This window comes from Guyanagaster necrorhizus (assembly GCF_019112545.1).
Source record: "Guyanagaster necrorhizus MCA 3950 unplaced genomic scaffold BT62scaffold_19, whole genome shotgun sequence".
Lineage (NCBI taxonomy): Eukaryota > Fungi > Basidiomycota > Agaricomycetes > Agaricales > Physalacriaceae > Guyanagaster > Guyanagaster necrorhizus.
This window is the reverse complement of record NW_025064898.1, coordinates 548,970-573,243: the sequence shown is the minus strand read 5'-3', so window position 1 is coordinate 573,243 and position 24,274 is coordinate 548,970. Positions and strand designations below refer to the sequence as shown.

The window sequence follows — 24,274 nt, the reverse complement described above, 5'->3', positions numbered from 1 at the left end:
TTGATTATCGACGGACACTCGAGGCACATGCACACGGATGTATAGAACCCCTCGTCCTTGATGAATGATGAAGGATATTGAATACAAGAACATCAAGCACGAGAACGGGGGTGAGTTCTATCCAGCGCGGTGAGAACAGGCCTAAACATAGGCATCCAGGTCCTGCATAAAACTAAGCCCCATCTTTCGCGATCGGACCTCATCCGCCGTCTCGCTTTATTATAAAATTGTTCCCATTCGCGAGGGCGCCTAAAAACCAGTCGTCCTTTTCTTTTTTTTTTTCCTCTCTCATGCTCTTCCGACGGTTTGTGCGTAAGGATGCGCTGCTGCTGCTCGCGGGAGCGTCGATGATGCATCTCTTTAGCTTGCTCTCGACGCCTTCGATGACGCCTAGCAGCACCTGGTTCTACGAGGCTCCGGTAGACTTGGAGCCGTTGCCTCCTCCGCCTGAGCCAGCGGCGGTCCGACGAAACGTGGAGACGGAGACCGTGACCGTAACGATACCCGCGCCATCCGACCCGACTCGGATCCTTCCTCGCTCGAATACCCTCCCCCATACGTCTATCGTGCACCACGCCCCAGGATGGACGCTGTTTAGGAACCTGTATATGTCGGACGGGACGCTGTTCATTCTTTCGAGTAATAGGTCCTTTCCGGAGATCCGGATGATGACGAGCACGGGGTTGCCAGCAGAGAATACACGGGAAAATATCGCGTTGAGGGAACCGACAAGGCATCATATGGATATCATCACTCCAGAGTCGGCGAAGCGAAGATGGGGAGAGCGGGTCCTGACCGTTAAAGGAAACACGGTGTGTTGTCTGTTTTTGTTTCTGGGAGATGCTCATCTCCTGTTACAGCTCTTAGTAAATGAACCCAGCCAGTTCCTCCGGCACTACTACCACCTCTGCGCAGAGCTCTTCTTCGGCGTCCAAGCCTTCTGGCACGGGGCCCACTCGGACCCATCATCGACATCCCCCGACCGAGAATCCCAAGTCCTCACCCACCCCACCCCGCCCCCCCTCGACCGCGTCGTATTCGCCCACGCTACCGTCGACGGATGGCGCGACGACCCAGGCTTCAACGCGTTCTTCCTCCGCGCAGCCTATCCCTCGCTGACCGTCGAGACATGGGACGACTGGGAAGACCGGATAGCAGCGAGCGCGGGCGGTGACCGTGCGTGGCACTTTCCCTTGCTCCTCCTCACAGACCGGAGCGCCGCGCACCGTGGGGAGATTTGCGGGAGCCAGACGCAGCGCATCGCTGCCGAGGCGTGGGACTATATGCGCCGGCAGCGTCTGTTGATGGGTATGCGCGTCGGAGGGTGGTGGGAACCTGTACGCGCTGCTGTGCTCAAGTTTGCTGGGGCACCCGTCAGTCGGAAGGGGATACGCGAGCTACCGATGCCGGATAAGATCGTCATCACGTATATCAGTCGCCAGGGTGGGCATCGGCGGAAGCTGGTGGAAGGAGACCATGAGGTCATGGTCGAGGCTCTCGAGGAGCTCATGCAGCGGAAGAAGGGCGACTTGGTAGAGTGGGAGCTGAATGTGCTGCAGGCGGAAAAGATGACCAAGGACGAGCAGCTGGCTATCATCGCCAGGACGACGTTTTTGGTCGGCGTGCATGGGAATGGGCTCACACATTTGTTGTTCATGCCCCCGACGAAGCTGTCGGCTGTTGTTGAGATTTTTTATCCCGGGGGATTTGCACATGACTATCATTGGACCACGAGGGCTTTGGGTATGACCCATTTTGCGGTCTGGAATGATACGTACGTGGATTGTTCTCGTTATATAGGGAGGTTGGCTGATCTGTCGTAGATTCTACACATACCCTGAAGAGCCAAAAGTAGATTACCCGGAAGGATTCCAGGGAAACGAGGTACCCGTATATGGGCCCACTGTCGCTCAGATTATCGAGGATAGGGTGGATGGCAAGTTGTAAAACTATTTATTTAATATCCTGTATTATTATACCAGCCAACAATCTACGCATTTTGCTTTGGGGACAAATATATAGGCTTCAATTTTCTTGGACCTTGTTGTTCAGGCATTCAAAGCTTAGCAAATTGGAAAGAAGAACACGACACGGGGCACCCAACTACCAGTCCAATCGAGCTTTTTTTTACTCCAAGTCTGGTCGATGGTTCACGTTGATATACTAGATGCCTAAAATAAAAATATATAAAGTCCATGGTATACACTCCAGGTGTAAAAAGGAAACCGATATATCATCACAGCACCAACAGCGCACCCACCAATACGCCCACCACCACCGCCACACCACCACACACCTGTGCCCTCGCCACCGCCCACACCACCGAACTAGCCCTACTCGCAAACGTCGTCACAAATCCCTTCGTCGGGTCCGGCGAGCCGCTCACGGTCACCGTCGGTATCGACGTATCCGTCGAACTAGCAGACACTGACGAAGACGACGTCACATCCGTAGAAGCATTCACGATAGAGAACATTGCCGACAAGCAATGCCTAACCCCATGCGTCGAGTTCATGAGCACGATATAATAGTCGTCCCCCGTCGGCACGTCCTGTAGGTAGATATTCAGGGACGAAGCAGATGAGGGATAGGCTTGGACTAGACATCCCATCCATGAGCGCGAGCCCTCACAACTTTGCGCAGGAACATACACACACCGTTATACGCGATATACGTTACCCCATCCTCGCTCAGCCTCGTCATCTCGATATCAAACTCTGTGATCCCATCCCAGACCCCCTTCTCCCACGTAAGGATATTCACAGCATCGTTATACCACTGCCCGTTCCCCTGGGGTTCCTTGACCACGAAATACGCTGGGCCCACGGGGAGAGGTAAGCCACGTACACCTAATAAAAGCACGCCAAGGGGACGTACAATGGGAGACGCACGAGGCGAGCGTAAAGAGAGATAGAAAGAGGGGGAGAGGGACACGTAGGGGGAACATTATTAGCCACTTGGAGGTCGTCGTGAGGTTCAAATTTGAAGAGAGCTGCTGCGGAAACGAAGCTGCACGGCGCCCTTCATCGCTGCGGCTCGGTCGAGCAACGTAATTTAGACGAGGCGTCGCAAATATGAACTGTGCTGGATGAACTTTAGTGAAATGACGAGGACCCGTCCTTGGCGTTTACTTACTCACTCAGTGCCTCCACCATCCAAAGCTTGGACCTGCCTGTCCCAGCCATTTCTTTGCACCACAAACGTCGAGTGAATGCATGCACATCAAAGTGGACGTCCTGAATTTAACTGGCGTAATAATTGAGGATCGTGGTGGTGGTGGTGGTGATGTTGACCATTCGTGGGAAAGCCATGCAGCCCTCGATCAGACTCCGCTGCCCGCGCACCACCGCCGCAGTCTGTCTTTCGAAATCCCTTGCTTGGCTAGTCATCCTTGTTCATAACAGGCGTAACTCAAATTCTCCGGCCTCGACGTCTATTGCGAACCCGAGCACGCCGAAATACTCGTCGGTTCACCAAAAAGACTGAAGGGTGTACGGTATATGTCAGCCACTCTGGTCTCCTAAAGTTCGGTTACCCAGCTACTCAACGTACAACATCCGGAGGTCCTCGCCTTCCTGGATGACCTTACCACTGCCAATACCCCCCCGCAGTCGAAGATCCCAGCAATCCTACGACCACCCATTCTCCCCAAGACGCCATACCTTTCTCCAGTGGCACTAAATACGACGTCTCAAATCTAACTTCGGAGGCTATAACATCTCGTCTCTGTCCACTCGCCAAACAAGAGGTTCCGTGCAGGTTCATATAGAGACGCTGCGCTTACATCCATGGAGCGATATCGCCAACGTCCGAGGAAGACCTATCTCAAAGACACCGGTTATCTGGGGTTTACTTGTTTCGGGCGCGGCAAACATAAGCTTCTCTTCGTTTTTCTTACACGAGTCCAATTTTCTCTTCGTGCGCGAGGACCCTGATGAAAGACTACTACTACATGCTGGCTTGAGTCCGGGAACTAGCTGTATGGGGGGGGAATGGGAAAAATTCACGACGCCTCCAAGTAAGATGCAGATGCCTTTGCCCATATCTTGTCGGGTCGTTTTAAACCATTATTCGGTTCGGCAACGACACGCTGTACTACTTGTTCGACTTCTGATACGGACAAGCTTTTCAAGTTTGCGGAGAGGTATCCGACGCTTCATGTGTTTATGGAACGGGCGGTGCTTTGGGTTGCGAGGGGGACCAGCAGATTCTTTCGGTGAACCCGTTTGCGGAGGCATAGAGATAATGGCAGTGCCAGTTCCAGTCAGCAGGTTGGAACTTGACTGGGGTGAAGAAGCGTTGACTTAGGAGATATGTTTGCGAGTTTTATTTCTGCAGCCTTCTGTGTGCATGTAATTCTGGACTCTCAGTGTGTCAATCTCTACTTCTCCCAAGCCCACCTTGTTTTCTTAGTTGAACTAACTGTCTTCCTTCTGTTCAAACTCAGCTCCCATTTGTCTCACGAACCATATGAAGGGCTCTTCTATCAAGAGGAAACCAGTGACCTGGATAAAGTATAATACCCCCCCATATCTATACCTACCCTAGGTCATTCCTCCTCTCAACAGTACCGTACCGTCAATGTCGGGTCAATCAAAAACCGATAAAAATGGGTGGATAACAGGTAACATTTTGTCCAAGCATCCTGAGCGCAGCGAAATCCGTCGGCTTTACCATTAAAGGTAATCCCGAATCATCCCTTGCAGTCGGCTGTCAAGAGTGATACTGTACCGTCGAGGACGTTTTCGCATACAGTTCATCGTGATACGGTGCCAGTACCAGTGGGTATCATAATCCCTAACATTGGTATTGTCAGACCCCGCTCGACCGGCCTATGCTGAACGGCTTACCCATGTTTCCATTTTCAACTATCCGTTTCATTACGTCGAGGGAAAGATATGTCGCAATCTAGTTATAGATTACAACCCTGAGTATCCCGGATCACACCGTGGTCCTCCCTGTGGATCGAATCTGACGAGGAGATCACGCGTCATCATCCTGTCCTTTCGTGTAACACGTCGAAACTCGTTTTATAGCGGCGAGTTAACTCAGTCAAACTCTGGGTCTCGCCCTTCCGTAGCATGCTATAAGCAGACGGACTCGGAATCGGAAACATTGCAAAAGCGGATCAATATCTTTTTCAACTCCCACTGTTTATCTTCGCCACAAACGCGTCAACAAGTCGTCTTTGCATGTGATACATGGGTATCAATCCAATAGATAGCGAAGAGCAGAGATGACCATTAGTGTAAACTATAAACTTCCGAGAATAAGTCCCAGGATTATGCCTGAATATATATGTGAAGTAATGATATGCGACAGATTCCATGAGTGTGTGAGTGCATGCGAATAAAATAGCGTGAGTGAGATATGGGAGAAGCGCAAAAACTGCCTGCAGGTTCCTTTATGACTTTTTTTGTTTTTTTTTTTTAGAAACAAGCCGCATTGCCGCCCCGGTAAGCATTCGCACGGCCCCCATCTGCCAGGAACACACTTCCGTTCATATAGGCGCCCGCACGACTACCCAGGAATAATATAGCACCAGCCATATCCTAGAGAAGGAGGCAAACATGTTATTAACCCGCCCCTAGTAATTCGGACCGGCCCGACTCACCTCTTCTGATCCAGCACGTTTTAGTGGCACATCATTGCACAGCACACTAGGATCCAGTCTGTAGCCCATATCCGTAACAGGTGACGTTGTCATTTCTATATTACAAGCAGTTAGCCCAACTCCGGGACTGACGAAAAAAAAAAGGACACTAACCACTAGGGAAAACACCAGGAGCTAGAACATTGCTACGAATTCCCCAGGGGGCCAATAGATTTGCCATCACTTTTCCAAGGTGTGTGCACGCCGATTTTGACAGCGTGTACGACATTGAGAGGATTTTTGGGTCTATCCGGAAGGAGCCAGACGACGATATTGAGATTACTTGGGAGGAGTGGTACGGAGGCTGACAATGACTGAACGGGTCAAAGCTCGCCGCTTGCTGACGGAGGTTGCCTTGATGGAGAAGGTCAAGAAACGCGACGGTTGTGTAATACACCGCTGTCGTGTTGGTCGCAAAGACAGATGCAAAATCTTCAGGCGAGCCCGTATTCCACAGAGCAGACTGGAAAGACTTGATAGAGGGAGGGCTCGGAGGTGAAACGGGAGAGCCGGGAGGTGAAAGCGGGCTCTGGGTCGGAGATCCAGATGGTGAGGGGAGAGGATGGGAGTACAGGTTCTTGGCGATTCCTGCATTGTTAACGAGCAGATCGATGTAGCCGTGTCGTGCCTTCACGACTTCAACCATCGCGAGGAGACTCTCGCGGTCAGTCACATCTCCGGGAAGGGGAATCAAATTGCCGAATCGCTAAGAGAAAGATTAGTGAGATGTCGGGAGATAAGCACACCGACATACGTTGTGTTCTTTTGCGGCTTCTTCGAGGACATCTTTTCTCCGTCCGGTAATGTAAACGATGGCTCCGTTGTTTTCGAGGGTAGCTGCCATCATTAGTCCGATGCCTGAAAGAAAATGTTAGGACGTGTCGAATGAAACTTTGAGAGAGACGTACCAGTACCAGCACCGGTAATGACGACGACCATGCCATCGACTTGGAATAGGTTGCAAGGCATGTACCTGTTATATCTCGAGGACGCGTTGCGAGACTCGGAGCAGCAATGAGGGATAGAGGCGTGCATCATATCTAGAAATCAAGGGGTAGAAACGCAGATATAATTCGGATCGAAGGGCGTGTATATATGTCGTCGGTGTTAGTGGCAAGACCGGGTAAGTCACCAACGAGGTTGCAGGGACGACTTATTCGAATGGGGTGATGATCACTCCAAGCCAAAGGAAGAGGGCCTTTATAGGAAGAATTGCCAGCCGTCCTTTCAGGACGATGTCGTGAGCTTTCAGTCCTGCTTACTGCATCGTACCTTTCTGCGTGCGAATAGAATTACGTCCGCGCATGTCCGTGTCTTCCTCTTGATCCTCCATGGATGTACGACGTTATGAAATAGTAAAAGAAGCCGTAAGGAAGCTCAAACTCGCAAGAAGGCTGCTCGTGATGACGTGCTCTGGGGAACAATTTTTGAAAATCATCCTTGGTCTTATGAATTTCCCAATCAGGAAGTTAGAGTGGTTAGATTGAAGAACCGTGAAGCTTGTGGAAGACTCAGCTATATCTTACAGATTCTGCCCCCCTTCTGAGCAGTGTCGATAAATTCTATAACTTTAGCATTCATGACTCTTCGGATACCATCATGCTTTCTTACTGCACCATGAGGCTGAACGTGGGGTTGCTGGTAAGTAACAAGAACCTCGGAGTTTCGAACGCCAACGAGTATTCCCGCTATATCCGACGTTGTGATGAAATGCACTACTCTGCAGCGAGGCGTGTTTCCAGTGTCCTTCCGTGGTTTCTGTACACCGCGCGCGGATCGCACATCACTCCAGTCCACGTCCGACGATGCTGATACTTCGCAAACAATGTGAATTCCGCGGGCAGCGTCCACCGCCATCCATAGTGCGATTATGTTCGTAAAGAGTCCTTCACCTTTCTCTGGCCGTTGCTCAAGGTTGCTCCGTGGCGTCGAACACTGACACGCCGACGCTCGTCTCACTTTCATCCGGTTCATCGGTAGGCCAAATGTGAAGGGTCGCCCACGAGGAATTTTTATAGAGTCACATTGATGACGGGATCCCGCTTGGAATCGGGCGATGGCGTCACGCTCGCTGTTCGATAATCATATTTAATTACGGTTCGAGTCGACTCCAGATGTATCGTCGATTGTCATAGCCTTGGCTAGTCCTATTTTGTACTGCAGGCAGCGGATTCGAGATTTCTAGATCCATATGGCCGTGGCTGTGTCGAGGCAGACACATGTCGTCAAACCCCAAGGTGGACCTACATCATCTTCACCGCCGAATGAGCATATGTAGCGTCTAACCGAGATTTCACATATTCCCCCGCGGTGACAACCTCGTACTTGGACGGATGTTCCGGAGACACACAGCTGGGAATAGGCTACGCCACCAGTTTAATGTCTTCAAATCCTAAACAGAATGGGCCGCACCTCGAGTAGTACATCATAATCGGTACCAAAAAATAGTGGCATAGAATATCGTTCTTGTCCAGATCTGTTGATTGCACGATGAAGAGTGGATTTGAATACATCGTCTGGACACATGGCCAACACGATCAGATCGATTAGAAGGGTCGCAGCGTGAGTACGTACTCGTCCAACGCGCAAACTGGTCCCCTAGATTTAACACCAATGTTCCGGGGATAGGAACTGCGTCTATCCATTTACCAGTCGCATTCTTCACTTGCAGTGCGGGAACCTTGTCTTGCCAGAGAATCGTGAAGCACTGAGAATGTCATTTTTTTTTGTTTAATTTTTGGGCGGACAATGGCAGATTGCATACTAACTTCATAACTATAAAATTAAGCCGTTAACTTCCAAGGAAAATTTAAACGGTAGGAAACCGTACTCAGTGTGTGCTCCTATGCCAAGCACTTCCTCCTGTTCATCTATCCTTGATGGATTTTGAGAAGGGTAGTGCAACAGTCGCATTATCGCAGCTGGTTTCATCGTCTGCCAGGGCATATGCAGCTTGATCAAAGCGACTTCGAATATAAAATAAACTACCTTATCATCGAAAAAGTTCTCTGGTAGGTCCAATGCTAGCGCAAAAAGAGGAAACAGATTCTGACCTAATCGAACGGCTTCGTGGCTAGGATGCATCAGTAAACCACAACCAGATAAAACCGATTATCGAGGATTTACTAGTAATTCAGTATGGGTTCCTTGAAACCTGGAACCGCTTCGGGCCAAACGTTGCCACCTGACATGGCGCTCTCATTCTTCATCTCCTCTAAGTCCTGTTCTTCCCATCCCAAGTCAAACCCTACCGATGAAGATCAACTTGAGAATTTTTTCTACGTAAGAAGATAGTACTTCCGTCTACCTTCATGCAGATCACCATGTCCTTTGGGATCGGTATTTTCTCCCAAGAGAGCGGTGTAACCTTTATAGTTAGATGATCGATGAATATCGAGCTTGGAAAAAGGATGAGCGCTGAGAGCTGCGCCAGGTCTCGGCATCACACACATCCATCTTGGAAGACGTTGGCAACGCAAAAAACTTCTTTCCTGCATCTATGGCAGCTGTAATGGTATCCTCAGCAATTCCATGATTTTTTACTGAGGCCATTAGCTCATAACGTCGTTATATAGGCATAGAAATAGTCACTAACTGTAGAAAAAGCCGACTAGCATTATATCAATAAAAGATTCAAAATCAGAAGCTCGCATCGTCTTACCATTGATACATGCATCCCTAATCTCATTAGCCAAAACGCGTCGTGCCACCGGATCGGTACTGCTCGCAGCAGTGATATCACTACATTTCGTCAGTCGTCGAACAGGTGGAAATCGCGAAAACTCTGACATGATAGGTATCTTTTCGAATGAACTTTCGGTGCACTGACTGGACAGAAGGAAGCCCGGGACGGATTCGAAGTGCTCGTGGTTGTCCATGGCTGAGTTTCACGGACCGGTCTGCGACGGATGTGTATCAATCATCACGTGGAAGTAATTCCCACTTCGGCACCGCTAATTTTTTGAACTTGAATATGCGCTACTTGGGTAACAGTTGAAACACGCCAGACTAGTATGTATTAATATCTCTTGACCAGACGAATTTTAGGCTACTCAAGGAGGAACTCCGCATGTTATAGATCGCCTATCCGGTGGAACGGCATTCGAAGGACAGACGGCGCAAATCGCGTAGCGGTACATTGCGCTATACGGCATCCCATCCTTGTAACATCCAGTAAGTCACCGGATGACGAGAAAGTCTAGAATCAGGTGAAGTCATGATAGGCACACACAAGTTGACATTAGAAGGCGGACAACTTGAAAAAAAAGGAGGGATGTTCGGGACTCAGGCTAATCTCATCCAATCGCTTTTGTCGCGTAAGCTTGCCTGAAAGATAGCGCCATGTTTCCTCTGCTTGTATTTCATTGTCAACATCATTGGCATGCTCAGGTTGGGTATAGTATAGCTCACTTAACTTCGAACTTTCCTAATTCCGTGATGAATACAGTTGCATTCTCGACGGTATCATGAACAGGCCGGCACTAGGCAGCTTCGACAGTCTTGTTATTAATCATGGCGGGATGCCGTTGATGGTCCGATGAACAAAAGAAATATCTGAATTCGACATACACTTCCTCATGTGGTTGCGTAGATCGGTGACTATAAGGACAAGCAGAAACACTAAGAACCCCGTTCGAGGACAGACGAACCTACGTACCCTGATGAATACGCGTTTATGTGCCCGGGAAAGCTGCCAGGAAGATCGCTTCGGTTCAGGATCCACTAGAAAGCTGAAATGAGTAACGGAGATAACGAACACTAGCAAGCAGAAGGAAACTCCTCCAGTGTAAGAGATCGTTCGCAGTTTCGCCGTAGGTTGGATAGAGGGACAAGTCCACTCGTTGTCTCATCATCAGTGTTCCACGAGCGTCAGCCAATTGAGCAAGAGATCAACAGAAACGAATAGTCGTAAACATGGGTTATATTCAAAGGGACTTTGCCATCAATGTCTGATGCTTAGTGGAATACAAAGCATTGGCTGCAATGTCGCGAACCCAGAAAATGAGAAACGGGAAAGCCCGACGAATCTGTATTACATCTTTCTTCTTGTACACGAAAGTCTCTAGCAAAAGTAACCATTCAAAGTAATAGCAAATCAAGGACTTGCCAAGTCCCGAGCAAAGTGGAAGAAGTCTACACTTGATCCATTCACGCCATACTTGTAAATCTGCGTGGCGGGGATTCAGCCCATAGAAATAGGCTGTCATCAACAAACTCACGAAATGCGACGCGACCCAACTTGAAAAGAGGGCACGCTGGTAGGGTTCAGGTAGTCTGTTCAACAACGTGTCCAACCCGACCTTGTCTACGAGTGTCTTGGGAATCGCTCGTCGCATTACTCCTCTACGGCTCGGCAAGTCATCGTACAGATCTGAACTCTCTAACTCTGCTTGAAGGTTGTTGAGAGTGGAAGATAGCTCGTCAGAGATAATGGTGCGAGGTTTAGCACCCTGGAGCCGAGAATGTTCCCGCCAGATACATTGGAACTCAGAGGCGGCATTCTCGGTAATCTTTTGCTGGATATCTCGAACGTAGCTCTGATAGAATTCCGAGGGTTTCCCGTTGCTGAATATCATGAGGTCCAAGTATTCCTGCGTCGAAAGGGCTAGACCCGCCAGGACCTCCAGGGATGAACTGGTGACACCACCTACAAGGAATGTCACTAAACTTGCATCGAAAAAGATGGGATGGATGAGCGCACCCTTGTTCGTGCTTGAGTCCTTGAACAACAAAACCTTTCGCTTCTCAAGATGGAGGCGCGCTTGCTGTGACAAAAACAAATTGGCACCCTCAACAATATACTTGAAGTGTGCTTTTCCCTCGCAGTCGACGAGGGCCGCGACATTTGAAATGTTGACAGCTTCCGGACTGTTAGGAAGTAACATCAGCAGCATATACATAGGTCAACGAAATCCCATACGCACCGACCGCCACAGGGAACAAATAAATCTGCCTTGTATCGCAAATGGGCCCCATTACGGAAGTCAGTGCCATCCAGCACTACCTCTCCAGCTACGACCATTGATCATGGCGTTAGACTGAAGGGAAATATGGCACGAACATAGTCTTACATGGTAGTTTGATATCATTTTCCTCGACCTTGACCAGATAGCCGTCCTTGCTCAGCTTGGACTTGTCAAAGTTGGTGACAGGTACGCGAAGTTTCGCAAGACGGATCAGCTCTTCACGGTTAAGGCCAGCCGGATCGGCAAGTACACCGCTACCATCAATAATGGCAACCGTCTTGTCAGAACTGAGTAAAATCTCATCTAACAAATGCAATGAGCAACCGCGTGCATAAAGTGAAACCAGTGGGATTTACTAGATCCGAGATCACCATCTAAAACGGATAAAATGACGAGTGAGCCGGGTACAGCTGTCTGAAAGGAATAACCTACCAGGGCCGCCGGTCTGAACTTTGGTGATGTCCTTCTCTTTAAGGCCGAGCTGTTTGTAGATACCAAGGACATACTGTCTGATTGACAGTGACGTCATTCCATAGGTGTCGTGAGGTACACCGCCGAGAGTCTCCGCGCTCTTACCCGTCGTGAACGACTTCCACCAGGTTTCAGCGCCTCGGGAGCGAGCATGCACTTCATTTTGAAATGATGAGGCAAAAGCATCCATGAAGCAAAGAAATAGGCTCACAAGCTGCCCAGTCCATCATATCCGCGGTACCCTCTACCAAAGAACGGTCGATCAGCAAAACTGAGCAAGACGCCCTGATAACGAGTCGCACCATCAGGACCAAAGAAAAGAAGCTCTGGCTTCCCGTATAAATCAACAAGATGTTCTTTAATTCCAGGAGTCTGCCCAGGAATTAAAAGGTCGATAATAGCCTACACAAGCAGTAATTAGCATCTATCTCACATACATCATCTATACCTTTCCGACGGTACTCACATCAACGTATTTTTCGAAACACAGTCGCGGAGTGGCCCCCAGTCTAGAGGACAGTCCTCGATATTGATGCGTTTCTGTCTGAATCGACTTCACTTACGAAGGTAAGATGGTACCCTTGGCACCTCCTTCCGGGATATCTTTGTTTTTCAATGACTGGGTCGATGCCAATCCATAGTTCTCGTCGAACCTTATGTAGTTGTGAGCTCCTCCCGACACGTGACGCAGGATATGAACATACAACATCCTCTGGTTAATGGAATAATTTTCTTTGTTTCTTGACATGACGATCCGAATACCACCACGAGCGACATCGCGGAAGCGTATATGGAAACCCCGGAATTCGTTTCCTGAAAATAGAAAATGATCAGTCAGAGCACAGTGTCGCGGATATAGCGAGGAACATACCAATCACGATGAACATGCCGAATGGTTTCTTGGGATACTCTATCTCAGGAAGGAAGCCGGGCGCAAGCCGGAAAGACAGAGCTACTTTAGTTGGCTGATAGAAGTTCGTCTTCAAGACGTGTCTACAAGGCGTAGCTCCTTCGGTATGTGCCAACACACAGTCCGATACGACTTACTTATTGAAGATCAAGAAGCTTTCCAAAACTTGCAGTTCATGCTTGTTGGGCACGCCACGACGGAGCTTATCATGCAACTCGGCATCCGTCAATGGTTGGGTAGCCCGGAGTCGCTGATACGACAGAGTCGGCCTACAAAAATATTATCAGCATACTAGACTTTCGTAAATGGTAAGGGGTCATACACCAACTGGGAAGCATCGTCGGCGGTCGGATAGTGCGTCATTGCAAAATTAACATACAGAAGGCGGATCTAAAGGGAAAGTCAACGACTTTATTCACGCGTCAGCCAGATACTTACCAGTTCGGGGTGATTATGAATGGTTTGTGCGATGCTCTCTCTCGTAAAGGTTTCTTCCCTGAATCTCCTCTTGATGTTATTCAATACTTCTGCTTCAACAGGGTCGTTTTCATTTAAAACATTCTTGAGCTGCAAGTATGCTGGTCCCAAACGGTTGCAAAAATGCTGCGCAAATATCCAGCCACAATCTAAAGGACAGCATGAAACTCATTGGCTGGCAACGATGATATGTGATTAAACCTACACGCATAGGTAGCTTCCTGCACCGCATGACTTTCTGACGCATTCGGGAGGAAGAATGGGTTATCAGGCAGACAGAAGAGCAGTGAAGCTTCCTTCATGACTTGGAAGATGGAATTCTCGACGGACGGTGCGTTGCCATTGGGGATAGGGTTGAGGTAGAGCGAAATGATGGTAATGCCGTTAGAGAATTGTTCTGCCGTGCTTCAGCGTCTACTAAAGTAGAAATAGAACAGGAATGATAACGCACCGACATATTTACGCGCAGAATACAGGGAATAGAAGTGGTAGAGGTTCGACAGCGCGCTGAAGAACCGGGAGGTACCACCCATCTTGTAACCGATGACAATTCGTCGTTCCCGCGATCCTTCCACCTCATAAACTTCAATGACGGGCCCATAACGTTCTTCGACGCTAGACATGATCTGAATAAAAACAAGGGTGAGGCCGAGGCGATTGCACACAAAGTGAATGAGCTAACTTTCTGATAGACTTGAATCGTGTTCTCGCTAGCCTTTTCCAAAAATGCCCTGTCAGACACGCTTCTGATTTGGGTCTTGCCGTCGGCATCCTTAACTCCCTGACGGGTCGTTGGGAAATCGCATTTTGTGACGAAATAGCAACGGAGCTGCTGCAAAGCCGTAGCAGAAATAGATCCGGCGGAGCGGAAAGTTTCGAGTCGGTAGGCCTTGTCTGGCGTAGAGTTATCAAGGAAGAGCGAATCGATCCTGAAAGTGAAAACGTCAGCACCAATAATAGTATTAGGCAACAGAATGGACGCATATATGCGTTAAAATTGGCCAATGACACTGACCTTGACTCGCACGTTGCTCCGGGACCTTCCGTCGAGGTCAAACCTGGCTTGCTGGAGTGAATGAACGTCGCCCCGTTTCCGTCAATCTTCTCGAGGTCAATGACGAGCTTGTTAGGGTCGTGCTTCGTGTACGCAAGGATTTTGGCTCCATACAGAGCAATGATATGATCACAAATGACTTGACGAGATTCATTCTGGAAATAGGTATCATCGATGCCGAGGTTAGAGTAAAACCAGTTGACTTCGTTGGCAACCAGCTCTGGCGGAATGAAGCCCTGAACGACGAGATCGAGTGAGATACGACGATGGAAGAAGGGAAGGGCATGGTTACCGTACCTTGGCCGCTACCGAGGCCTGCACCAATGCGCGCTGCTCCTCCTTGCCTTTGAATACTGGGGTGTTGTACCCTGGCACGTTCTTGATACGGTGCACTGAGGTATCACTGCTGATCCTTGAACCCGGAACGGACAAATGAGCGTAGGGACCCTGCCCAAAGCGCGCGGCCGCTGCGTCAGATGTGGTCGATGACATGAAAAGGGATGAAAAAAGACGATGTGGATGATGAGAGTAAGAGGAAGAGAGGAAACAAAACGGAACTGTTTATATAGGAAAAGAACAGGTAAACCGATGTAAATTAACACCGTAAAAAATGCGACGGCAATTTCGCGTTGCGCTCATTATTGGTCCCGTCCAAGATCCGGATCCGGTTCCCCGCCGCAAAAAGGTATAAATGACAATTCTTCGGTGCTAGCTGGTCGTGCATAAGAGGTTGGTGCGTGGTAGGATGGCAAAACAATTTGAGTAACGTTAACCCTGCCATTGATTTGCGCATGGCAGCCAAACGCGGAAAAGCACATGATAAAGCGCGAAATTGTACCAGCAGGAGGTGCTCCTTCTAGGGGGGGACCATCGCAGTAAGAATTAGCTACCCCAGCTGTTTCACATCGTTAACGTGTCGTCACGGATGGCTCTAGAGTTCTCCTCAGATGACTCGGACCGCCTTTTGCCCCACTTTTTTTCCAGGGCCCGTGCATGATTTGGTCTCACCTGACCGGATCTCCGTTTATTACGCTGATCTTGTTCAGCTTTTTCGCTCACAATTACGCCTAAGTCTGTCACGATGGCGTTCGGCGCGTCACTTGACGAGTGGGACGGCTTTTGCCAACGAAAAAGTACGACCGCCGCAACCACGCAAGTCGGGGGAGGGGGGGAATAACTGATAACTGTTATGGCACAAATTAAACAGTGGGTCCTTGCGCAGTTCTTTTTTTATCGCTTAGGCCTACGAACATGGCATACAACATCATGATGGTCTCATATGAATCAACAATTCCCACTCTGCTTCAAGATGTCCAGCTTGAAACTTCTCCGAAAAGTGGCACCCTTCGTTCCCATTGTCAGAAGCCAGGACACGGTTACCACCCAAACATCATTTGATTCGCAGTTCATCATCATATGGCCAGTACCGTGAGCAGCAGTGTCAATATACGGCTGACGTACATCTGAGGTAGAATCGACGTTTGTGCACGCGACTGAAAAATACCAGTCGCTGCTCTTTCTATACGTACGGTCGGTCGGATCATACGCCCCAGATTTCCGACTTGTGCGTATTTTTAATTTGGGCGTCCGTGCACTCCATTAAGCAGATCTGCACCAAGAAGGTGTCGTATCCTTCGCTAGGAAGCAGTGGCCAGTTTCGCTCCTGATACCTGCTCTCCTTTTTTGTCTCAAAACGGCATCGCAACCCTTGATATCTTAACGCAAGGTAAGGCATGAAAGTATATGTACTTGTGTCTTCTTGTACGTTGACGGATTTTCCCGATTTAGGCTCCTTGTCGCAATACTTACTTACTGTCTTGACCGCAAGTCAGCGTTAATATCCAGCCTTTTAACCGTGATGTATGCTAAAGTTGCTTGCGTTCTTAAAACTAGGCCCCGGCCCCGCATTTGGTCCGTCCCTGGTGCAACAAGACTGTGTGATTATTCTATCATGTTCGTCAAAAGCGCATCTGCCTTGTGTCTCCAAGCGCCATTTGTGGTGTCCGAGCCTGAGGCACCCACCTTCTTTGCGCTCAGACCTTTTCTACGACTACGACTAGTAAAAACACATCATTTTTGGGGTCATCTGTTGACACCGATATCTTTTCTTCGCGAGTAGCCGCTGACTGGTGGAGATATCAGAGATCCGAGCGCTCATCGACAGCTCTCAGCTCCAGCGACGTATCGTTCTCTTCTCTACGACGCAATGAAATCTTTACGCACTTTTTGCTTATGCAGATGGCATACGCTGATGGGATAATCAAGATTCTAGCGCCGCATGGTTCAACAACTTCGAGGCGGAGCTTCGTCTTATCAAGGTCGGACTGAGAAGCAATGCATCTGTAGTACGATTTTTTGGTAATCGTATCTTCACTTCAAGAGCCACCGCCATGACTACCGAACTTGCTGTACCTCCTCACCTTGGACCCGCTTGGCTACCACCGTCGCTGGTCCGAAATTGTCCTACGAGATATCTGTTGCCCCAAGCGATATCTTTTTCGCAGCCAACTCGCGTAAGTCATTAAAAACTTTTGCATGCGCGTTTTCTTATCTTTCAGTCTCATCTCGGTTGCGATTCTGTCCTCTTGTCTGCAAATCCTAACCTCGCAACCTTATCTTTACGGTCTGGTCTTTATTCTGTCTCGGTTACATAGGTATTTTCCGAATTATGACGACGGCTTTCTCAGTTTAGTATCATGTCAACCCTGGTAGCAATAAGCAGAGGTAAAGGATTTTTCCGTCCCATTGTGTGCTGCAGTTATCTTAAACTGAAAATAGACGTCTCTCTCCATCGATGGTGACCGTCGTCAACCTGAACTTGATCGTCGATGTCTATCCAATTGATTCGAATAATGAGACAAAAGTCTGCTTCTTCCTGTTCTTGTTAGGTTTCAGTATAGTTGAGGGTTCGGATGTACTCGAACCTGTACGGCCACACGGCATTAATAGCGCGAACTGGTCAGGTTGTGACAGGTGGGGCCGTCAACGAAGGAGGGGCATCAGGGGCGATCTTCGCTAATTCCAGCTTGCTTCATATACAGGATGGTAACGGGACTAGATACTCGTCGCTCCAGACGGCGATCAAAAATATCAAGCTGAACCTGGATGATTTTTTTGGCGACGAGAAAGATTTGGCGGCCCTCAACGAACATTTCATTGAATGACAGACGGTTAATCAGGCTATTGGCGAACTCGCTCCGGAGTATCTCACCCGCAAGTTCCCGACTTGGTCTTCACCTCCTTCATGTCTGGCATTCACCATGCCATCGATTCGTATACACGCTAGAGTAAAATCCTTCCTTCCTTCCTTCCTGCAAAATAGAGACTTTGTTCGACATCATGATGTCGACTGGCACGCAATCGTGAACTTGTTACGACTTGGAGCGCGATGCTCGTAGCTTAGTCTTTACCCCTCCGACTCTCGCTTTTCCAATACTTTACCAAGTTGTGTTAACGTCCGGCGATTTGCTAAGTCCTGATAGAATCCATGACTGCAACTGATACCGCAAGGGTGTCGTACTGGCTCTCCTTCTTTCATGTGCTATAAAACTTTCGCGGGTGGGCCCATGAATAGCTCAGAGATACATATATTAAAAACCTTACGGTGACAGGGGAGTAGCTCAACGCAGTTAGAAGAACGACGCGGCGTGTTTCCCCCGTATAAGCGTCTCCCAATCACCGTATTACCGAAACATACTTCACGTCGGCGATGGACATAGGATGGCTAGCATATTCTGAATGGATTTCTGTTCAGGATCAGGCATCGACTCCTGGAAAGTGACCTGACAGTCGAACAGATCTCATACACGCCGCTACTGGCGGCCGCTTCCATGATATTATTCTGCTACTCATGATGGTCCATTCCAGATTTCACAAGGTCGCCCTCAATTGCGATATCGGTGATTCCTATAGGTTTATTATTCACACTCCACTCTGAATGTACCTGTGGCCGCGCAACTTGACAACACCGACTCGTCGTAGAACTTGGAAAATTCCTGGTTAAGCATGTGCCTGTGTCGGCTGGCAGTACCTCGATGCTCTGTAAAACAGTTTGAAGGGATTAGGATCATGATCAGTTTAACTATACTATACAATTGGCGTTCAAGTCCCCGGGTCAGTATCAGAATACAAAGGCAACCGAAAAGGCAAGTCTAGGCCGTAAGCCGCAACGTGAGGTCTCAGTCACACCCCCCCCACTTAACAACACGCCAGCATCGGTCCAACTCGTTTTTTTCTTCTTCCTCTTCTTGGCAATCCAAGTCCAAGTCGATTCTCCTGCCATTCCTTGCGCTGACCACGTACGCTAGACCGGCAGGCTCCGCTGGTCTCGTCTAGAACCCAAACGCCCAGCAGCACCCACCCAGTGCTCCAGTTTGTTTCTAGCTACTCTCATCGACCGACTCGACGTCGGGAACATCTAGCCCACCCCACCAAAATCGGTTTATACGTCATTCTTATCTCTTTTCATCTTTCTCCATCAACATGAGTCTTCGTCCACCTTCTACGAGTCGCAGCCCGTCCCCGGCAAATGACAGTGGCAGGGCCGCCACTGCACGTCAGTCTTTGGGGCCCTCCACTAGGGGTAATGGCGGTCTCGTGCCCTCTTCTCCCCGCCCCGGCGGTATCAGTTCCAATGCCCGTCCGACCAGTGAGCTGCTCGGCGGTTCTGGCATGTTCCAGACACCTGAGGGTAAGTGACCAGTTCCTCACCATCTCTTCAGCTAATAATCCAAAACACTTCGAAATTAGCGGAAGCGCTCGACCAATGGTTCGAAAACCTTCAGAGCTACGAAGCCACCCTAGAAGAGATGGCCGCCGCCTCCTTGGACGTTAATTTTAAAGAAGAACTCAGCGCCATCGAGCAATGGTTCAAGGTTCTCTCGGAAGCAGAGCGCACAGCCGCTCTTTACAGTCTTCTCCAACATTCCACTCAAGTTCAGATCAGATTCTTCATTACCGTCTTGCAGCAGATGGCTAGGTCGGACCCAATGACCGCTTTGCTCAGTCCCGCAATGGGTGGTGAGATTTTCTTTGTTTGCTGTGCACTATTACTCATCTTATTCAGGTTCGATGCAAAGTCAGATGGAGGCCAAACTCGCGTCTATCAAGTCACCGGGCCTCAAGTCTGGTCTTCCTGCTTCGCCTACTACCCGGAACTTCAGCGGAACCAATCGTCAGTCTCTTATCTTGGACAACTCCTCCAATTTCCTTTCTCCTGATTCTGCTGCCAATCCCTCGCCATCTGCTGATGCCGCTGCGACTCTGGCCCAGCAGAGGGCCAAGTTCAAGGCGACCAATGCTGCGCATCGCATTTCGGCACCTGTCCTTTCGTCCCCTTCAGTTGGTGATGGACGTCCGACTACGTGGGGCTCGCAACTCAGTCAGCTTGCTGAACAGAATGGGCCTTCTCAGGAGATAGCTATCAGCTCACGCCCGAAGAGCACCGAGTTTGTGGCATCGCCCCGTGCTTCCAATGGGGAGGTGACGCTACCCCCAAGTGACAGCTGGGCTAGCATGGTCAACACACCTCTCATCCCCATGTTCCAGAAAGAAAATCGCTTGAACACTCAGTCTTTCGATGCCGCGAGCACCAAGCTGAACGATTGGAACAAGTCTGCTGCGCCAGGCGTTCCCATGATGGGTGACCCTACGATTCACAAACGCACCTCCAAACCCCCTACAGGTAACGACAGCCGCGATGTTCAAAGTAGTATCTACGACGATAACGGAAACATGATCAATGCAGGGCAACAACAAAATCAAAACCGCGGTGGTGGCAACTTGAGGAACGCTAACTTGGGTGCTGGTGCGCCTGGTGGGTCCAACTGGTCTGGGGCAAGGAGCCCGGGGCTTCCAGGCTCGGCCTCAAACAACAGTCGATACGACGACGGTGCCGGGAACCTCAACTCGATGAATGGACTGGGCATGCAGATGGGCGGATTCGGGATGAGTCCGCTGGGTATGCCCAATATGGGTGGGATGCCTCCGTTGAATCCGTTCAACAACGTGTTCAGCGCCTTGGGTATCTCCCCCGAGACGCAGCTGTTGGCGGCTCAGATGGCTGCGAGCGGATTTGGTCAGGCGAATTGGTTAGGGATGCAGCCCCAGAGTGCAGGGCTGAATAATAACAACAGACGCCACCAGCCCAAGTCGGCTATCATGAAGAGTCCGACCAGTGCTGGAAGCGGCGGGACGCCCAAAGCTGAGGACGACGTTGACCCGCAGCTATTGAATGATGTTCCTGCGTGGTTGAGGAGTTTGAGGCTACACAAGTATACGCCGAACTTTGAGGGTATGAAGTGGCAGGATATGGTTGTGTTGGATGAGGAGGCATTGGAAGAAAAGGGTGTGGCTGCGCTTGGGGCGAGAAGGAAGATGTTGAAAACGTTTGAGCTGGTTAGGAAGAAAATGGGCATTGAGGGTGGTCCGCCGCAGTCAAGCTCTGCCATTGGCTCACCTTGAAGTTGACCGAGAATAACAGACTGGATCCTTCACTGTGATTCGAAAAGGCGAAATATCGCAAGAGGTGTATTTTCTGTGTCCATTCTCAGTTTTTCCTTACTTAAAAAACGTATCCTTTGTGATGGCCAAAATTGGACTAGCCTACATATGTATTGGTTCCCATTTTCTAATATTCTATACCTCTCAATGAATGAACGAACGTTGCTCTATTCCTCTCAGACTCGTGTGCGTGTAAGCATTCTCATTGCTATATATATAACTGTGGGTTATTTTCGCCAGGGTGCCATGGGCTGTTGTTAGCATTGTATTTAGACCTGGGGCGTGTCAAAATCGAGCCATGAGGTGCGTTTCATGCTTCGGAGGCGAGAACCTTTTACGTACCGCAAACGTGATCCTTTCGCAAGTTGCACGAGCATTGCATAGAATCGATTGTCGCATTTGTTAGGCAATATTATTTTGGCTCCACCCCTTTATGTACTTGGAATTCTGCGGAAGTACTTATAACAGGGTCCATCGCAAAAACCCTAACCACTACTTTGGCTCCTTACCACCATTTACCCTTTACCGGTCACCGTTCTCACCGTTCTCTCCTACCACTAGCTCTTCGCACACGCTGTTCATTGTCTTCCCTCGCCATGCCGATATCAGACCGTAGCAGAAACGGCTCCCCTCTCCGCCCCGCCTTCATCGCGACGTCGTCATACAAACCCGACAGCATGCAGGTCGCCGACGAGCTCCACCCTGTTATTCACTCTGGCCGTGTCGTCGTCATCACAGGCGCCGCCAGCGGGATTGGCAGGGCTGCTGCGCTGGAATTCGCCAAGTCGGTCTCATTTTCTTTGTCTCTTGCTCGCCCCGGTTTCTCACGAGGTCGTCAGGCTTGAGCTGAAGGTCGCCCTGGCTGATATAGACGAAGAGAAACTAAAAGCTGTGGGCAAAGATGTGGCTGCCGTGGTGGGCGATGCCAACGTGCTCGTCGTGCCCACGGATGTGGCCAAGCTTGAGGAGGTTGTGAGGCTCAGGGACAAAGTCTACGAGCTCTGGGGTGAGGTGAGGATCATGAATTGCCAGTGGTCCTGCTCTCCCCCTTCATCACTCCCCCGGCCTCTGGACCCCGTAACGTAAACTCATCTTTATCTAGGTCGCTGTTCTGATGAACAATGCTGGTATTGGTGCTGAAGGCACGTCGTGGGATGGCATCGAGAACTGGAAGAAAATTTTTGATGTCAATCTTTTTGGGTGGGTACTCATCGAAATCTGTACAGCGTTGTCTGATTTTTTAATTTTTTTTTCGTGCGTCAGAATTGTAAATGTGCAGCAGACTTTCGTCCCGGTAAGTCTCATTCAGCGCCCTGCCGGCAGGCTTATTCATTCAATCACCATGATTTAGTCTATGCTTCATCAAGAAAACCAAGCCATGATCATCAACACTGGCTCAAAGCAGGGCATCACCAATCCTCCGTATGTCTTGTCGTTCCACTTTTCGTTGCCAGTTATAGGTTTCTCAGATAAAATCTGACGTCATTTTTCCCAATCCCTTCTACAGGGGCAATGCAGCATATAACGCATCCAAAGCCGCTGTGAAGAGCTTGACAGAGGGTCTGGCCTATGAGTTGAGGGAACGTCCTCATTCCAACGTGACCGCTCACCTGTTCATGTGAGTCTTCATCGCTCTCGGATCCTTCGTTTAATTGATCCAATACGTAGCCCCGGATGGACCTTCACACCCCTAGCTGGTTCCCTTCACTTCACAAGCAAACCGGAAGGAGCATGGGCTCCCGAAGAAACAGTGCTCTACATGATCGACAAGGCGCGGAATGGGGACTTTTATATTCTCTGTCCAGATAATGAGACGAAGAGGTTAGTAGACGAGCTGAGGATCATGTGGAGCGCGGGGGATATTGCTGAGGGCAGACCGGCGCTTAGTCGATGGCACAGGGACTATAAGGCATTGTTCGAGGAGTATATGCGAGACGGGTTGGCGAGCAGTGATAGTGGGAGAGCGTGAAATGGTGTGGTAGAATCACTGCGTAGACAATTTGTTCAAGAGACTCTGTAGTAGTAGTACCTTTTGTTCTAGTACCTTGTTTTCTGCTTTGTATGGATGGATGGATGGATGTAAAAGAAATTACCTTTGCATAGTGAAGATCGCAAACGGGAGCAATGTCGCACGAACAGCCGTTACGTTGTGAATGTGCGTCGAGGAGGAACGTTTGAGTGTATTGTGATCCCTGTTGGTGCTTCTCGTAAACATGTTCGCCAGAAGAATCTATTCATTGGGAAATCTGGATTTGAGCAGAAGTTGCACATGAAGGTGCGTGACCTGACGCCAAGCACACAGAGCCGGAAAGAAGCAGAAGCTCTGATCATTCAGGCTCATATTCAGGTCTCAGGAGGACCGCAATCGACCTATGGTGCCATTTTGTGGTCAAAAGACGTGTCATTCGACTGAGTTTCCCTAGTGATCATGATGGCCATCGGCATACAGTGCTCAGGTTGCATAATAAATGGGAAAGCTGGTCAAGTAGGTGTTGCAGGCAGGTTATTAGTGCGCAGTGAATAACAGCCAGGCTGAGTACGACAGTCAATTGCTTAAAGGCAGTTGGTACGTATGACTACTACTCACCTGAGTACGACGGTCAATTGCTTAAAGGCAGTTGACCGTCGACTCAGGACAAAACTGTCTATGCTTATATAAGGTTGACATCAGGTACTTGTGTCGTCCCGCAACAGTAGGTAGGTGCTGTGATTGTGCAATGAACATCTGGGTCTATGGTAAGGCTAGTGAGAACGTTACGCTGCAAGATAAAACTAGGTAAAGAGAGTAAACTTGAGTAGTCTCTGAGGCTTCACTAATAAAATCCTAGATGCTTCTAGCGGCGTAGATTGTACAGCAAATCCCAGCATAACGATATGCTACCGCATTGCATCCTACAGGCTTAACAGCGGTATTTGACGAGGCAACAGTAATTTTGACCATCCAGGTTCCCCCTCTGTTGGCCTTGAACAAAACTGACGCGATCGTGGATAGGCGCGGGAAGTTCCGACCTAACTTTGCCGCTAGGCTTTTTCTTGATTTTGATTACAATACACTAACTACTAACACGCGGTGGAGGTGCTGGTTGTCTCAGAGCCACCAGGTATCGTCACATCCCACCATGTTCATCCTACCAAAGCCAGATATTTTTCTCGCTGGGTTTCAAGAAAGTGATCTGTTCTGCAACATTATGCGGCTCAATGCCGCTGCCTGATGACAGAACTCAACTAAGCCTCAACGCTCA

At 49.4% G+C, this 24,274-nt stretch overlaps 9 protein-coding genes across 9 annotated transcripts; 4 read left to right on the top strand and 5 right to left on the bottom strand.

The window, feature by feature from the left end:
* Positions 1-290: 290 nt before the first annotated feature.
* Positions 291-1,947, top strand: BT62DRAFT_900829 (uncharacterized protein; the record flags this gene model as incomplete). Its single annotated transcript, XM_043183434.1, has 3 exons — positions 291-812; positions 861-1,791; positions 1,844-1,947. 3 exons carry the CDS (start codon positions 291-293, stop codon positions 1,945-1,947), a joined length of 1,557 nt encoding a protein of 518 aa, XP_043037713.1.
* A 224-nt stretch (positions 1,948-2,171) lies between these two features.
* BT62DRAFT_952684 (uncharacterized protein) lies at positions 2,172-3,301 on the bottom strand. The gene is made up of 4 exons (XM_043188245.1): positions 3,136-3,301; positions 2,878-3,084; positions 2,658-2,816; positions 2,172-2,598 (listed from the first exon to the last, which is right to left on the bottom strand). Exons 2-4 carry the CDS (start codon positions 2,945-2,947, stop codon positions 2,237-2,239), a joined length of 591 nt encoding a protein of 196 aa, XP_043037712.1. The 5' UTR covers positions 2,948-3,084; positions 3,136-3,301; the 3' UTR covers positions 2,172-2,236.
* Positions 3,302-4,581: 1,280 nt separating this feature from the next.
* On the top strand, positions 4,582-5,220 carry BT62DRAFT_1008415 (uncharacterized protein; the record flags this gene model as incomplete). Its single annotated transcript, XM_043177440.1, has 2 exons — positions 4,582-4,663; positions 4,817-5,220. 2 exons carry the CDS (start codon positions 4,582-4,584, stop codon positions 5,218-5,220), a joined length of 486 nt encoding a protein of 161 aa, XP_043037711.1.
* Positions 5,221-5,429: 209 nt separating this feature from the next.
* BT62DRAFT_900733 (NAD(P)-binding protein) lies at positions 5,430-6,622 on the bottom strand (the record flags this gene model as incomplete). Its single annotated transcript, XM_043183428.1, has 6 exons — positions 5,430-5,552; positions 5,615-5,709; positions 5,768-6,141; positions 6,226-6,359; positions 6,408-6,511; positions 6,562-6,622. 6 exons carry the CDS (start codon positions 6,620-6,622, stop codon positions 5,430-5,432), a joined length of 891 nt encoding a protein of 296 aa, XP_043037710.1.
* Positions 6,623-6,889: 267 nt separating this feature from the next.
* BT62DRAFT_259250 (uncharacterized protein) lies at positions 6,890-7,761 on the bottom strand. The gene is made up of 2 exons (XM_043180267.1): positions 7,180-7,761; positions 6,890-7,098 (listed from the first exon to the last, which is right to left on the bottom strand). Exons 1-2 carry the CDS (start codon positions 7,625-7,627, stop codon positions 7,088-7,090), a joined length of 459 nt encoding a protein of 152 aa, XP_043037709.1. The 5' UTR covers positions 7,628-7,761; the 3' UTR covers positions 6,890-7,087.
* Positions 7,762-7,896: 135 nt separating this feature from the next.
* BT62DRAFT_900755 (Clavaminate synthase-like protein) lies at positions 7,897-9,531 on the bottom strand (the record flags this gene model as incomplete). The annotated part of the gene is made up of 11 exons (XM_043183430.1): positions 7,897-8,016; positions 8,066-8,169; positions 8,228-8,360; positions 8,450-8,587; positions 8,642-8,726; positions 8,780-8,900; positions 8,961-9,051; positions 9,104-9,195; positions 9,249-9,263; positions 9,315-9,394; positions 9,443-9,531. The coding sequence occupies 11 exons, from the start codon at positions 9,529-9,531 to the stop codon at positions 7,897-7,899; spliced, it is 1,068 nt and encodes a 355-aa protein (XP_043037708.1).
* A 1,217-nt stretch (positions 9,532-10,748) lies between these two features.
* On the bottom strand, positions 10,749-15,251 carry BT62DRAFT_1030656 (NAD-dependent glutamate dehydrogenase; the record flags this gene model as incomplete). Its single annotated transcript, XM_043178330.1, has 21 exons — positions 14,829-15,251; positions 14,493-14,767; positions 14,160-14,406; positions 13,929-14,103; positions 13,683-13,874; positions 13,439-13,626; positions 13,323-13,390; positions 13,138-13,269; positions 12,962-13,083; positions 12,795-12,903; positions 12,654-12,743; positions 12,557-12,599; positions 12,393-12,492; positions 12,302-12,334; positions 12,052-12,246; positions 11,976-11,993; positions 11,725-11,922; positions 11,578-11,665; positions 11,355-11,521; positions 10,873-11,300; positions 10,749-10,820 (listed from the first exon to the last, which is right to left on the bottom strand). The coding sequence occupies exons 1-21, from the start codon at positions 15,021-15,023 to the stop codon at positions 10,749-10,751; spliced, it is 3,135 nt and encodes a 1,044-aa protein (XP_043037707.1). The 5' UTR covers positions 15,024-15,251.
* Positions 15,252-18,695: 3,444 nt separating this feature from the next.
* Positions 18,696-21,319, top strand: BT62DRAFT_952674 (uncharacterized protein). Its single transcript, XM_043188244.1, has 3 exons — positions 18,696-19,221; positions 19,281-19,550; positions 19,597-21,319. The coding sequence occupies exons 1-3, from the start codon at positions 19,014-19,016 to the stop codon at positions 20,991-20,993; spliced, it is 1,875 nt and encodes a 624-aa protein (XP_043037706.1). The 5' UTR covers positions 18,696-19,013; the 3' UTR covers positions 20,994-21,319.
* Positions 21,320-21,387: 68 nt separating this feature from the next.
* On the top strand, positions 21,388-23,145 carry BT62DRAFT_952670 (NAD(P)-binding protein). The gene is made up of 7 exons (XM_043188243.1): positions 21,388-21,816; positions 21,872-22,109; positions 22,135-22,232; positions 22,296-22,326; positions 22,384-22,454; positions 22,540-22,650; positions 22,701-23,145. The coding sequence occupies exons 1-7, from the start codon at positions 21,629-21,631 to the stop codon at positions 22,999-23,001; spliced, it is 1,038 nt and encodes a 345-aa protein (XP_043037705.1). The 5' UTR covers positions 21,388-21,628; the 3' UTR covers positions 23,002-23,145.
* Positions 23,146-24,274: the final 1,129 nt, after the last annotated feature.

Bases quoted from the DNA above. Each gene is read 5' to 3' on its own strand.
- BT62DRAFT_259250 (XM_043180267.1), bottom strand. From the start codon at position 7,627: ATGAACCGGATGAAAGTGAGACGAGCGTCGGCGTGTCAGTGTTCGACG.
- BT62DRAFT_952684 (XM_043188245.1), bottom strand. From the start codon at position 2,947: ATGTTCCCCCTACGTGTCCCTCTCCCCCTCTTTCTATCTCTCTTTACG. The intron at 2,817-2,877 runs GTACGTCCCCTT...CCGTGGGCCCAG, and splicing joins CGCCTCGTGCGTCTCCCATT to CGTATTTCGTGGTCAAGGAA. The intron at 2,599-2,657 runs GTGTGTGTATGT...TGGGATGTCTAG, and splicing joins AACGTATATCGCGTATAACG to TCCAAGCCTATCCCTCATCT.
- BT62DRAFT_952670 (XM_043188243.1), top strand. From the start codon at position 21,629: ATGCCGATATCAGACCGTAGCAGAAACGGCTCCCCTCTCCGCCCCGCC. The intron at 22,233-22,295 runs GTGGGTACTCAT...TTCGTGCGTCAG, and splicing joins TTTGATGTCAATCTTTTTGG to AATTGTAAATGTGCAGCAGA. The intron at 22,327-22,383 runs GTAAGTCTCATT...ACCATGATTTAG, and splicing joins TGCAGCAGACTTTCGTCCCG to TCTATGCTTCATCAAGAAAA.
- BT62DRAFT_952674 (XM_043188244.1), top strand. From the start codon at position 19,014: ATGAGTCTTCGTCCACCTTCTACGAGTCGCAGCCCGTCCCCGGCAAAT. The intron at 19,222-19,280 runs GTAAGTGACCAG...CTTCGAAATTAG, and splicing joins CATGTTCCAGACACCTGAGG to CGGAAGCGCTCGACCAATGG. The intron at 19,551-19,596 runs GTGAGATTTTCT...CATCTTATTCAG, and splicing joins GCTCAGTCCCGCAATGGGTG to GTTCGATGCAAAGTCAGATG.